Source organism: Arvicanthis niloticus, chromosome 7 (genome assembly GCF_011762505.2).
Source record: "Arvicanthis niloticus isolate mArvNil1 chromosome 7, mArvNil1.pat.X, whole genome shotgun sequence".
NCBI lineage: Eukaryota > Metazoa > Chordata > Mammalia > Rodentia > Muridae > Arvicanthis > Arvicanthis niloticus.
The window spans coordinates 88,275,597-88,291,263 of record NC_047664.1 but is presented as its reverse complement, the minus strand read 5'-3'; the positions used below and the strand labels follow the sequence as shown (position 1 = coordinate 88,291,263).

The window sequence follows — 15,667 nt, the reverse complement described above, 5'->3', positions numbered from 1 at the left end:
CTAAATAACGCTCTGACTGTATCTTTTCTCTCTCCAGTCACAGAAACAAACAGGTTAGGTTTGCTGTATCTTCACGTTTCTTTTAATCCCCATTTTTTCACCTGACTTCAGGCACCGACTCTATGTCTGGTTACACTGGCTCAAACCAGGACAATTGATAAGGAAACACATGGCTCTAAAGACTTTTGCGAGACAGTTTCCAGTGTCTATATGGTAGAAAATGCTGCTATGAGGTGAAAAGGGAATGATTCAAATTTCCCTTTGGAATAAACTTGGTGAAATCCTAAATCACGAGTCTCTCTAAAAACAAAGCAATCAACCACGGACATTTCTCTACAAAATGTTTCTTTGGTAATATTGTTCAGGAGAAAATAAACTTTACTCGTGTTAAACTTTTAGGCTCTTTGTAGAGACACATAACTGAAGGTTTAAGTAGTTACTGAGCTGTTACTCTTTCCACACTGGTATTCGGCTAAGGCATTAAACCTGAACACAAGTAGCATTTCACGTACAAGCACCACGAGGCACGCTGCCTATAAATATCCACTTGGAAATCTGATAAAGGATTTCAGCTGACTCCCTTGTTTGGTGTGGTTCCTGCCTTATCTAAGTGGGACCGCCAAGCCCTTCAACATCGTGTTATCATGTGGAGTAAGAGACCCGCAATCTGCTGAGGACTTGCGAAGTAAATCATCACAGAGGAAGTTCATTTCTCCATGATTGAATTAGCATATTGTTATAAAGCAAACATTCAACATTTGGTCCTTTCACTAATTATGCTTGTCTGTTAATTTTACATCTGAGTTTCACTATTTCACCTGCAAGTGGAGTCACTGCATATATTAGAACAATTATAAATCATAGTGTCTGATGTAAAACGTGTTCAAACGTTGGGACCTAGCGCTGCTGCTCTTACTACTAATATTCTTTCATTGGATGCTATTTGCTTTGTCCAGCATCATGAAGGGTATTGGAAAATACTAAAGACAGCAGCCTGGAATAATTCAAATTAACTTTAAGCTCTGAAATCAATATTTAAAAGATATATCTGTACTGCTGTATTAATGCAGCACAGATCACAATACTCAAAATGTGAAATCACCATAAATGTCAATAAAAAATGTGGTGTACATAAAAAGAATAGTACTGTTTAGTCCTAAAGATGAGAGTAATTATGCTATATGTGGCAATACGGATGACTGAAGATGTCATTATGTAGAATGAGCTGCACAAAGAAAAGACAAATGTGACTGTTACTTGTGCATTTTACATCATATGATGCACAGGAGGACCAGGGGTTCCCTGAGACCACAGAGTTGGGAAAGATAATGAAAGATGTTGGCTGATGCTACAATGCTTCAGTTCAACATGAGGCATATACGGTAAGTATTGGGGTAATGAATATATTAACTAGCTTGATTACATTACTCTACATTGTGTACTTAGGGCCTCATTTAGTATCCCATAAATAAACACAATCATAACTGTACCTTTTTGTCAATATCTACTACAATGATTATTTTGGCTTTAAACACAAGAACTTGCAAAAATCTCTTTTATCATACATTTTAAACGAAAGGAGAGTTTGTGCAGACTAAGGCATGCTTGGCCATTTTTAGAAGACTTTAACATTCTCTTCTCTTTCTATTGGGGGGGCATACTAGAGAGAGGTCACACTCTCTTCTCTCTGATTTGTCTCCTCTTTTGCCTCTTCCATGCCTCCCCTCTCCTCTGTTTCTCTTCTACACAGACCACAACACAGTCCCAGATCTACACACTCCCTTCCTCCTTCCCTCCCTCCTTCCCTCCCTCCTTCCCTCCCTCCCATCTGCTCTCAGAGGAAGGCAAGGCTGAGGAGAATAAGACTTTGCAAGGGGGGCTTCACAAAGCATCTCAAGCTCTGGATGGTTTCCTTAGCCTTGCAGCAGCATGTGGCCTGTTCTGGAGCGACAGCATGAGGAACTGAGTACTCATTTGAACTACCATAAGATGAGGAGAAACATCTGAGTCTTTACTCAAGTTTGTATCTTTACCTCAGATTCTGGTTGCATAAACTAGATGATCAATTAGTAATATTAAAAAATATGCATTTGATGGCAACATCCTATATTATTTGCTGAGAGCTAAAGCCTGCTAGTGAGCACACATGCTGAGCAGTTTTGATACTTTAGGTATCAATTTTAAACACTATGAAGTCCATGTGTGACAATTCATTATGGGTTATTTGACAACTGTAAACGTGATAATGAAAGGAATGCTGCTCTAAAAATGACACCTCAAGAATCCTTCCCCATCGGGGTGATGGAAGGAGGGGCTAAGGAGTATAGGCACTAGTAGGCTACAAGATAGGTGTGGTAAATTGATGACCTGCCTCAGTTTTAAATCTGAAAGTCACTAAAAGTATCCCTCAAGATATTTCTAACCAATATCTCTTCCTGATACCAGTCACATGTTATTAGTAAAGTATTTTCATAACACAAACAGAATAACACACTATTACCCTCATGTTACAGATATAAGAAGACTCAAGAGGACTACATAATTATCAAAATCATGTATCTACCAAATGTTATTCACGCTAGAATAAAACCTTTGAAAGAGAAGACTTCGAATCTTCAAGATTATGAAATAGGTTTGTATGTCAGAACCTAAAGAGTCACTGAGTTCTACTCCTAAGCCTAACTTCCTACTGACCTAAAGATCAAATGGCCTACTAACTACTAACTACTAAAATAGACTGATAGGAGTTTGAACATTGCAGATCTGGAAGACCTGGTAAAAGAAATAAGACCAGGGCCTTAAGGATGAATTAGCCACAGTCACAGCTATCATTAGTAGGCAGCTTTATTCAAATACTTTGCTAGTTACTTCCCATGGACTGCCTTGGTTTTTTAGCAGGTTGGAGTGAGCTTGGTTTCATTGAGCTCTCTAGTCAAGACATTCATCTGTGCTGTGCAAACGGATAGAGAACGAGGGTCCAGGGAAAAACAGATGGGCATGTGCTGCTGGGTTTGGGAAGGAGCCGGCTGCCTTCAGAAAGGCACCTGGAAAGCCGAGCTCCTCTGAAAGAGAGCCGTGCCTAAGGATAAAGGATGCCACCTGACTAGCTCAGAACTAGAAAAGCACAAAGCCTACTTTGGAGGTATTTGAGGGAGGTTAGGGGAATGCTTGCCCTATCTACTGCTACAGGGATCGTGTCTGAATTCAGTAATGTGTGAGGTAGAAAGAAGAATCTATCTAAGGACAGAGAGGAGAATTAGAATCTAACCCCCAGACAGAAAGCAAAGACTTGCTAAAGAGGTTGAGGAAGCTGTCAAACCTGCCTGTGGTCCCAACCTGATCCAATTCACACCAATTCAAGAAAGCCTAATTTAATATACAGGCTCACACAGTTCGGGTGGGCCTAGTTGCATGCAAGTCCAATTCAAAGCTATAGGAGCCTCATTAATCCTACCTACATTTCTCTGAATCCTAGAACAACAGCAGCAAGAGCCATGCTTTCTTCCTATTGATTATTCTGCACTGTTAACAGTGCCCAGGTTCCTGTATGTAACAACACCACACTGCTTTCCAGTGTATCCAGAGCTTCCCCATGCTCATGCCAAAGCAGCTACATGGCAAAGAACTAGGTATCAGCTTCCTGACTGGTAGAAACACTTGAAAGAGCAGTCTAGATACAGAAGCCTGGACCTCACTGAGTTGTGCAAGCCTGGTGACGACATTTTTGCACAGCTTGTTAAAGGGGGAGGTTGGAAAGGCAGTGGATTGAAGCTGACACCCACCACTGTGCTGGGAAGTAGGCTATGGGTCACTATAAATACAGAAGATGTCCTGGAGTACTATCAAAAGGATAAAGAAAGCTATATGAGTCCCTGGATCCAATCACCTTCACCAACAACTCACTGCGTGAGGCTACCCTTGTTGTTAGCCTTGGATCCATCCCGAGGTGGACTGGAATTCCTCTTATACCCATTTAATCAAAACAAAATACACAAAAAAAGGCAAAAAAAAAAGTTTCAGACTATGAGGAGAAAGGGCCTCCTCCTCTGTCACTGATAAACAAAGGGTACTGATATCACTTACCAAAAAGTCTGAAGAAATACAAAGTTATTTCCATGAGTTTCTTCCAAAAAAGAAAGCTTCTGAAGAAAACAGTGCAGAAGCCATTCCTGTTACTCTAAAGTCTTTCTCGCTTAGTTATGCTTAAACCCCTTGCATATGACCGAGTGTGTTTGTTGAATGATTACCATTCCAAGCACTTACATACCCCACTAATTTTCCCATTAGTTCTGTTTTACAGGACTTTTTCTCTCTCTCCTTCTCACCCTCCGACTCTGACTCTCTCTCTCTCTCTCTCTCTCTCTCTCTCTCTCTCTCTCTCTCTCTCTCTCCCCTTTTCTCTCTTCTCTCTCTGCGCAAGACCTTTCTCTTGCCCTCTTCCCCATGTTGACTCCTTTGGCCTCAATCCTTGGGGCCAGTAAACTCATCTGAGAATGGCTTCCCAAGAAATCTACCTTTAATATATATACATTAAAAATGAGTTCATATAAATGAACCAGAAAAAAAAGAATTTCATAGTGTGGGTCAGACTGAATGAGCAAAACCACTTCTCAACAAAGGACATCTGCACCCTCAGATGACAAGGGACAAGGAACTGACCTTTACGATAGAGGAGGGGGAAGAAGTGCAGGGACTCAGCAAAAAGGAAACAAATCAACGATGGCCTGCCAGTGTTCACATTGGCAGGAAAAGCTGACCCCCTCAAATCAGGATTCTGAGTCACTCTTGGTCTTTAATCAGGGTTTGCTCACCTTTCATGAGTTTTGAGGAAGGCAATACAGATCAAGAGTATCCACTTTTTCTCCATTCACAAGATGGGAAATATATACTTTTTAAATCAGATCATGATTTAAAAAAAAAAACAAACAAAACGTGTTTCTCAGCCTCATAAACACCTTATAAAATCTTTAAGCAGGGAATCACAATTATATATGCAAACTGTTTCTACTTCTTAATACTTCATATTTGATTTTCAAAGTACTACCCTCAAGTGTTCCTAGGCTCAAGTATTATTCTTTCATAATAAACTAAAATAATACGTAACTATTATTAAAGTTACTCGGACAAAACTGCCAGCCATTGTCAGATAAATTTGTGAGCTGTTGGTTTTATTTAACTCACAGAAGTCAGTCGTATAGCTGAACCTAACACAAACCTCATAAAAGCTATCTTTATTCTTCCTGGGTTTTTTTTTTTTTAACAAGCAAAAGTGCTTTTGTTTCAGAAAAAAATCAACAATAGTAACAGCTGTAAATCATCATCTGTGACCCAAGCCACACAAGAACACTGTAAAATTTGAGTTAGTTATTAGCTATGGGTAAATATATGTGTATACTGAATAGAAATGTTTGAAAACCAGCTACTTGAAAGAGAGAAAGAGTGTATGTCTCCATGCATATGTATGTGGATAGGGTAAATTTACTGGCATAAAAGATATATGGTGGGGCTGGAGACATAGATCAAAGGTTAAGAGCAGTGGCTGCTCTTCCAGAGGTCCTGAGTTCAACTCCCAACACCCACATGGTGGCTCACAATCATCTATAAATGAAATCTGATGCCCTCCTCTGACATGCAGGTATACATGAAGATAGAACACTCATATACATTAGATAAATAAATAAATCTTTTTTTTAAAAAAAGAAGATATATGGCAAATATGTGTAAAAATACTAAAATACACATTACTTCTGTAAGTGACACATAGCCTGTCAATTCTTACAGAATGCGTTCATTGATCTTTGATGAATTTTCACATCTATAACCACTTATAGTTGTGACTAGTAAGCAATACCCATCTATGGATGATTATATTATCATGTGTGGAAATAAGACAAAAACAAAACAATATCTGTATCTTTCAGCCTTCGCGAACTTGTCAGTGGTGTTTCCGTCTGTCTTTCCTAAACCATATGCGACTTTTAACTACCAAAAAAAAATCTTTTTAGTCTTAGTGGATTGGTTGTATTTCAGCAGCTGTATACAGTAAGTACATGCTTTGAGTTTAATCTGCACAGTCAGTATTTCCTCCATATTTTCTTAAAGTTTAGAGACAGCTGAAACAATAAGGCAAGCCCTGGTTTTTAGCACTTGCTGATACCTAGGATGGAAACCCTATACTGTAGCAGCCTTCAGCAGCTTGCCCAAAGCCTCTAGAGTGAGCACTGAGACTCAGCGCCCGCTGAGAGCAGATGCAGCTACAATGCACGGGAGGAATCATCTTACTGTGTCTACGCACTCCACACACAGGTGGAAATCATCACAAGCGCACGGATTATAGCAAATTGTCATCAACTAAACAGGAGGCTGTGCATTTTGAGTATGTGTTGCCATTGTTTTTAATATAATTATTTACTGGTATGCTAATGGGATTTCACAGTAGCTGCATGTGTGACAAGCTGCTGGCAGAATCTCCCCTCACTGCTGGATCTTGTGGGTTGGTGGGCGTGGACTCTAGGACACCTCTGGGAACTAAAACAATCTCCAATTCAAGTGTCCCCACACCATTCAGCTCTTTGTCACACTGTTGCTAGCATATCCAAGGCTGTCTTTGTCACTGGGTTTATTTCTATATTTAAGGCTAAGGTGATTTATGTGTATCTAGACTTCTCATGAGGATATTACAGCCCTGTCACAACTACAGTCAACCTAAGATTCTTATTTATTAAAAGAGTAGTGAAACGGATATAATTCCGTACTTTAGATGTTTATTCTAAAGAACATTACATAGTTTTTAAGTGTATTAAGTGATTAAGCCCCAAGACATAAAAGTAACTGTGTAAACTTGCAGGTTAAGAGCTAGCGACTGTAGAAAGCCAAGAACTTGCCACCTCACCTGTGATTTATGATCATGTACCTTGAAGGCGCATGTAACTCGCTGCTGTAGGATCTCACAAAGCCAAATCTTGCCTGTGATACTTAAAAAGTTGGGTAACACAAAGGCCAATAATAACACGTTTGAAACAAACTAACAGTATCCTATGCTGCAGGGTGCACTCCAATCATTTGAAGAGCCGAAAGAGAGCCATCTGCCCTTTCCCATTTGCTTTCTGCCCTGCATGTGTAGCAAATGAGAGGTGAAGAGCGAAAGCAAGTTCAACTTCCTCTCAAATGCAGGATCTTCCGATAGGACAAAAAGCTGAGAAAGAGCGAGTAACTAGCTCATTCATTCTACATCACATCTAAATAATGTCTCCAAAAGACTAATGGTGGAGGCTCTTCTGTTTCTAGTCTCTGCTCCATCGTGGTGCATAAGAAGGTGGCTTAGCAAGCTGGAAAGAGAGCAGCCTGGCAGTCAAAGACACTCCTGTCTACTGCAACATTGTATCTTCATACTTCTTTATACAGGGTATTCCATGACTTAAAGCAAACAAACAAAATCTCTAACTCTTAGAAGCACACTTCATATGAGAAAGAGGACTAAGATAAAAAGACTGACCTTTGACTGCCGCCATTACAAATACAGGTGCTGGTTAAGACAAAATGCCTGTAAGCTGAGTTAGAGCAACCTGCTTAAGCAACGGCACTGCCAATACATGTAAAACCTTTTCTTCAAAAATAAATCAACAGGCATATAAAGATGAATATCTCTCTGTAGACCGCAAGGTTCTGAGTAACACCCACCTATTCTAGAAGTATTCTAAACTTGAGTCTCTCTCTTATGGATGTATTTTATTGAAAACATTGATATCTTAATTATTTTTATAGACACTTTGGGTTTAGAACTGAAATTTTGTTTATAGTAATGTGTCTTCAAACCATTGTTTTTTAATATTAAATGAGAAAAAATCACATTTCTGGATATGGAATGACTGGGGTCAACTTCACTTTATAAAGTCACTTTAACTTGTCGTCTGCCTGAGACCACATTCTGTAATACTGTACTACTACAGAAGTACATGAGACTGTATCAGGTTACAGACTCCCTCTCTTCCATTTCTTGGTGCGTAAGAAGATGTGGTTGTGGACACTAGATCCAGTTCTACCAACCCAGCTCTAAATCAAGTCTGCCCACTGCATCGTCATCTTCCACACTTGACGGTAACATGTGTCCCCCTCCTCAGCCTGCACCCAAACATTAAATTTGCTCCCAACAAAGAGACACATAAGATAGACACTTTGCAAGAAATTGTGGTAAATGCAATAAAATAAAAGTAACAAGAACGTAGTGCCTCCCCGTTGTTATATAATGAGTTAATATTCCATCTTTAGTAATTACTGTCCCATCTGAATATGACTGTTATTTATTATGATATCAACCATGTTTTCAAGTGATAAAATAAAATTGAGTCTTACACTGGTAAGATGACCACTAATAGCCTAGACAACTGACTCCCACCTGAAATGGGATACTGTGGTGAAAAATGTTGTGACCCGAGACTTCAAAGCATTTATCTTATCTAATTAGCTCCTCCCAGTTGTTGCAAGTCATCTTGAAGACATATTTCCTGAGGTCTCAGTCTCTGCAAGCTTGCTGCCTCATGTGCTATATTCAGATGTTTCACCACAGAGTTACGAGCGAACCATTTCAGTCCATCAGAATAGACCCATATGGAGAATCGAGGTACTGTGGCTTTGTACCCTGCAGCAACAGGGAAATCTTTCCAGCAAGATTGCACATATGCCCAGTTGTATTAAAATGACCATGGAATGAGCATGGCATATGAACTTGAGAAAAGAAATATGAGGGGGCAGGGGGCATGAAGAGATGGAGTGAGGTGATGCAGTGACACCGAAAGAGAAAGTGAGCAGCAGCCACTGCCTCTGCATTACCATTATCAGGGTTGCTAAACATCCTACTTGCACTGGAGACCGTCTTCCCAATGTCAGCCAGGGACCGAAGGTTGGATTTCTTGGTTTGATGTCGGTGTTTCCGGAGCAGAGTATAGGTGACCTTATCCTTGAGGTCAGGCTTCAGTAGGCCTGTCTCGATCTGGTGGTCTGCAATCATCTCTGATGCAAAAACAAAATGAAGTGGGTGTCAGTCACCAAACTGTGCAGCTGTCACTCAAGCCTTGTGGAGGTCACCTCCAAATTAACACCAAGGCCTTACTTCTCAAAACCCCAGCTTCGCACGTTATAGGAAGGGACAGGATGCTGGTCTTCATGAGAGTATTATAACTACTGTAGCATTGATTGGGTCTTTACAGAGGTAAGATTGTCTTAATCTGTCTTTTTTTTTTAAATATCCCAGCTATGGTGAATCCCCTAAATCACAGTTTCTTTGAGTAACACGATTAATGAGTAATTTGCATTTTTCAATTCTAAAAGTAACGTTCGGAATTTTTATGCCCTGCATTACATTAATCAGAAATGTCAAATGTACAATAAAAAGAGAAGCTGAACATTGTAAAGTCATGAAGAGTGATTATTAAAGTCTATCTCCCCAATTCTTCTAAGTTATATTTTCTTTGAGACACCTTTTCCAATATCAGATCATTTGAACAGCTAGTGAAGATAATATTAAGCTATAAAATTATATATACCCTAGTTTTTTCAAACATGTCAGATTAAATCTTCCTGGTCAACTCCAACTAAAACCTTGCCAGTCTATTCTACTGATCATTTCAAACACTACCTGACTATTTTTTTTAGAAAGTTTAAATCTCCTGGTTTTAAAAAAACAAAAAGTTTCTATTTGCTCTTCTTTACTGTTTTAACTTAAAAAAAAGTGGCTTTGGGGCTAGGGAGATGGCTCAGGCAGCAAAGTGTTTTGCTGTGCGTGCAGGAGGACATGGCTTCAGATTCACAGCATCTACCTAAAAAGCTGGGTGCGGTGTTGTACACCTGCGCCCTCTTGCAGGAGGAAATGTGGTGAAGACAGGTGAAACCCTGGAGCTCAAAGGCATCCCTGGTTCAGTGAGAGATGTTATCTCAAAAATAAGGTGGCTAGAAAGTAAAAAAGATAGCCAGCAGCAAGTCTAGCCTACAACACAGGTGATCAATCACACACAAACACACACACACACACCCCAATGCTCCACTGTGAGCTGTTAAGCATTTTATTAGACAACAAATCTTATTCCTATACAAAATAGCTTCTGTCTCACAACTAAGTACATAAAGGAAGCCTGGGCATCCTATTCTAACATTTGTCTCCACTTGGAGTGAGAGAGATGATGAAACCATCACAGAGTCTGTGGGTGATATGCAGGGCCAGGCACCTCACAGCACAGCTTCCTCTTGGGAAAGTACTTGGGTAGGGAAGTATAAAGGCCTGTTCCTATGCAAAAGTCTAACAGGAAAATCGACTGTGTGGGACCACAGTCAGCCAGTCTATGGAATCCCGCCCTGAAGAAACGGTCCGGGGCTCCCCAGGACCTTGCTGACCCTCATGGAACTGTCCAGCTTTACAGTGAGCTCTCAATTTCACCTCCTGCATCTAGAAGCCAGCAATTTATACAGTAGACAGGGAGCCATTTGTAAGGTGATCGGCGACTAAATCAAGGATTTTCCACCATTTGCCCAACACAAATGCTGTAAATGTACAGAACACAAACCATTTGGCAAGGGACCTGGAGGGGACAGGAAGTTTCTCTTGTGAGTGTTTGGATTTGAAAGTGGCCTTCAGCTCGGGTATTTTTAACCACATGAACCGCACTCAGTAAAACACTCAGAATGACCCCTGGAAGTACAATTAGCCCTCTGTCCCACAGTCAAGTAATTAGGTGCCTTCAGAACACAGCCCTATACTTTCCCTTCAAGTCCCGTTCCACATGGAAAGTCCATTTACAGAAGGACCACAAAAATAAACAGCTGGAGCATGTCTGCAGCAAGTGCTATCTGACTCTCACTCTGATGCCAGCATCCTGGATTAAAGAGTTTCTTATCTAGCCTTCCTGGCAAGGCGTCCCAATGCATATGCATGCACAGCCGGCCCTCTTGTTACTAATGCCTGGAAATCACTAGTTAGACAGGTTAAAACATCTGTGTGGCTTATGGCCTTCATTAAGTTTCCATTTAAAAAAAAAAAAAAAAAAAAAAAAAAAAAAAAAAAAAAAGGCCAGCATAATGGGCTCTCTTTAAGCATCAACTGCAAAACCTTTCAAAGTAAAGTGAGGGCAGTTACTTTTACAACTACACTGAAATTAAGTGCTCAGTGTTCAGATCCCACAGACACTACCAACTGGGAGAAAATATGCCGAGTCTAGATGATGATAGAACTGAGAACCTCGGGGAACCTCCAGTTCAGCTCTTGTTACACAGGCGAGGATAAAGGGGGTGTAGAAGACTAACTACACCCCACCACCCACCAAAGTCTGACTAGAAAGGCAGAACCCCAACTAGAAGCATGCTTTCTGGGGCACATCTAGAGCTTTTCCAAGTCAACACAGCATTTTCTATTAAAAAGCAAGTCCACCACGCTAGCATTCAGGAAGCTGATATAGAATTGTGACTTCCTGGCTGCCTGAGCTACAGAGCCCATGAGGTCAAAGCCTAGACTACATACCTAGACTCTGCCTCAGAAAAACCAAAGGTGAATTGTTTTAAAAAGCAAGCTCTAGGCAGAGAAAGAAGTGATATCTGCAGAGCTTTTGCAGACCAACAAAAAGATGGTTAGACTGTGGGAAGCACCTAATGGGACTAGTGAGCCTTTGAGAAAAAGACACACGGGGCCAAATTGAAGATAATGTAAATAAATGTAAGTTTCCATAGCTAATTAAGACATTTTTTAGGTCTGCCAAAATTATCTAACTCATTATGAAAGACCTGTGCCATAAAAGTCACCTGAGGATGACACTGCAGACCAAGACATTTGACAAAAACATACCCAAATCTTAGAATATGTTTAAAACTTTTGAATTTTCTACAACTGAAACTTTATACTAATCAAATAATTTTGCTAAACTATACAAAAAATATCCACTTCTCTTGATAATAAAACATTCAAGGTCACCTAATGCCTAATAAATTACTATTTTACAACTATTATGCTTTATTTATACAATGACAAGAAAATTGATATTTATGTTTCTATCTTTAAGCGAATACCAATTAAAATAATGAACCTTGAGGCTGGAGAGATGGCTCAGCAGATAAGAATGTTTGCTCCGCAAGAATGGGGGCTGGGTTCAAGTCCTGACACTGATTTAAAACACCTGACTGGCCATGCATGCCTATAACCCCAGATTACAAGATGGACACAGGCGGGCCTTCTGAACTCACTAGCCATGCAGCCTAACTGTCACAGAGAGTTTGAGAGAGCTGCAGGGAAGGAGCTTGTCTCAAGGCAATAAGACAAAGAATGACGAAGAAGATACCCAATATCCTGCCCTAACCTCCCCAGCCTCCACATGCGCAGGCATCCACCCACTCACCCACTCACATACTCACATGTACACACACATGTTGTACCATAATTCCATTTCAAGAAAATGTTACATGCAAATAACCAGAGCATAAGAAAAATGTTGAGATGATAAATAGACAGATTAGGACACACTTTATTTTTGTGGTAAAATTAGGGAAGGTTTTATTTTTGTCGTAAAGTATGGATTGTATTTGAGTGTTCTTTCTTATGATCAGAAAGAACAAAAAATATAAATTTCGAAAATATAAAGTTTAAGAAAAAAATTAAGAAACAGCAGAACTCATACATCTGCCAACGTACAGAGCTCAGGATATATATATATATATATATATATATATATATATATATATATATATGTATATTCCAAAAATAGAGCTACATTTTCCTCATCCATTTCACATTGTGCTAAATACCTGAAAAGGATTACAGCTTTTTTTAAACAAAAGAGTGGAAGAAAATTCCATGAACTTGGCTTCATGTGTGAGTGACACCCTTTAAATGCAGAATTACAATGGAGATGCTAAGAATAAGCCTATTAAAATAATCCCTGGAAGTTATGTCTTATCCTCTGTAAGGCTTCAAAGACAATTTTTTCTATTAAAATACAGAAGGGATTCTTTTTAAAAAAAAAAATTAAAACACAGCGAGGCCCTGAAAAGAACCCCAGGTAAGCTGATTTCACTGTAAGAAAGACACCAGACACCTGAGCCAGGCTTGGGACCTGTCCAGCTGCTTGCCTAGGACCTGCAGGTAGGTGTTCTGCCTCTCAGGAAGATAAGGAGAAGCAATAGCAAGTGGACCACAAAGATGGCTGAGAATAACCCTCATATTTGTTGGATATAATCATACTTTCTAATGTTTATTGTTTTTCCCTTTTTCTGAAGGAAACTTGGCCTATTAGTTGAAAACCCATCATGATACTTAGGAGCCAGTAACCGCCAGTTCAGAATTACCAGCGTATGCATCCCTGCTTCCGCCTCTGCTAGACAAAGATTGTAATAGTAACAAACTCATCTCTCCACATCTCCGTGCTGCCTTCTGTCGATTAAAATGAAGCAAAAGTTTCCCATGGTTCATATGTTGCTCTCCATGGGGTTTGCATTCTTCTGGTGGATTTTTCTTCCATTATCAGGTTACACTCGTTTACTCTCCTCTGCAAAGCTAGGCTTTTATTTCCGCCCCTTTCTTTTGCTCATGATGTATGGTTTGCTCTGAACTGTTTTTCTGAATTATCAGCTCCAGAATGACAGCCCTGGCACTCTGCCTCCTTGCCCCAGGGACTGTGGAGCAAACATATTAGTGAGTGATGATACCTCAAAGTGACCTAGAGATGTCTAATTTTAACACGGAATGACAATGTTCAAAGTAAATTCATGGAGGTTAGAAAAGAGTCCGCAGCCGATAATAAAAAATAGTTATATAAAATTAAGCAAGAACATCAAACACTCACTTCATCTCTCTTCTGTGTAGCAGATGTCAGAGCTTCCCTTTTTGGTCATTGGGTAAAGAGGGTCTGATTTAATGTGAGACTCTGTCTTCTGCTGTGTGTGCACAGTGGGGGAGTTGCTGGAGATCAGGAACTCTTTAAGGTAGTTCAGTATAGGACTGAAGAGCATAACAAGAACTTACCAAAGAAGTTCATCTCTAAAACTTCCATCACCCTGTTGATCAGCTCTGAGACCAGCAAAAGCCAATCAATCATCAATCAACCAATCAATAAAAAGAATGAATGAATGAATGAATGAATGTTCTAGTACTTCTATCTCTTCAGCCAATAGTCTGGAATTTTTCCTTCTGCTCATGAAATCCCAACCTCTATATGCCACACTCAAATCAGACTTCGAGTAGTTGTCTGGTAGGTGATATATAGGAAAATCTAGATAGGTAATTACACTAGGGTAAAAGTATGAACCCAGTGGATCTGATGGCCTCCCTTAACTCTCCTAACAACTCCAAAAGGTACACTGTGACAGTTAGTTTCAATTGTCAACCTGACACAATCTAGAATCACCTGGGCTAGGCATCTCCAGCAGGAACTGTATAGATTTAATTGGCCTGTGGATATGTCTGTGGGAGACGGTCTCTACTACGTTCACTGATGTGGGAAGTCCCGGATTAAAATCATATAGCGCCATTCTGAGGACTGGGTCCTGGACTGGGTGAATAGAAAGTGAGCCGAGCTCAAGTGTTCGCGCCTCCCCTGATCTCTGTTCCTGAAGAAGGATGTATCATGACCTGTTCTCAGACTCCTGGATTCCTGCCTTATTGACTTCCCAGCTGTGATAGACTATAACCTGGAATCATGGCTTAAATTATATGTTTCTCCACTAAGCTGCTTTAATCAAGGTATTTTATCACAGCATCAGGAAAGGAAACTCAGACATGCACCCTTAATAGTACCTCCACAGAAGAGGAAACCAGGTCTCCAAGACTGTGGTAACATGTTCTAACCATGATCGTCTACACTGACAGAGGAAGTCTTTGGTTAAAGCTGCCCACAGTGACCCCAGCATTTCTCCTGTGATACCACTCAGTGTCACATGGAATAAACTCCTTCCAGAGAGATTGTTTTTATTATTGTAGAGAGCAAAACATATACATAGTGGAAGGAATGAATGGTAAAATGTCATGCACAGAAGTTCCATAAGCTCTGGTGAGATGCAAGATCCTCTGCACCGATGTATCCTGACTCTGTCACTCTGTCCCTCTGTCGTCACTAGCCCCTGGGGCCCTGCTGCTGGCACCCTGTCCCACAGCATTCTCTATACACAGCTAGATGAGTTGACATTCACCTTCCCTCATCATAGCCCCGGGACTGGAAGATTTTCATTCTTCTGTAAGCTGTAAACTCTGTTTTGAACATAATGTAACTGAGAGCAGAAAAGCTCAGTGAAACACCTAAGGTCAAAGAGTTTTAAAAACCTAGTGTCTGGAAAGCCGGTTAATACAGGAGGGTGAGAGGGCTCTTTAGCCAGAATATCAATCTGGGGTGAGGTAATGGCTCAATATGCAAATAACTGTCATGCAAGATTAAGGACCTGAGACCAACACCTAGAACTTACGTTAAAAAAAAAAAAATAGGGCATGGTGACATGGCCCTGGAGAGGCAGAAACAGGAGGATTGCTGTGGCTCACTGACCAGCCTACCTAGTCTACTCAGTGAGCGCCAGCCAAGGAGAGATACTGTCTCAAAAACCAAGGAATGGGCTCCTGAGAAATAAAACCATGGTTTACTCTGGCATCCACAGAAACACACATGCATGCACAGAAGCACACATACCCACCCATTCACATGCATAC

General features: G+C 40.4%; 1 protein-coding gene across 1 annotated transcript in view; it reads right to left on the bottom strand.

Annotated features, from left to right (window-relative positions):
• The window catches only part of Slc4a4 (solute carrier family 4 member 4), a 385,548-nt gene that overhangs the window by 164,497 nt on the left and 205,384 nt on the right, over nucleotides 1-15,667 (bottom strand). Inside the window, 1 exon segment of the mRNA XM_076938759.1 lies at nucleotides 8,830-9,009. Coding sequence (XP_076794874.1) covers nucleotides 8,830-9,009 — 180 coding nt within the window.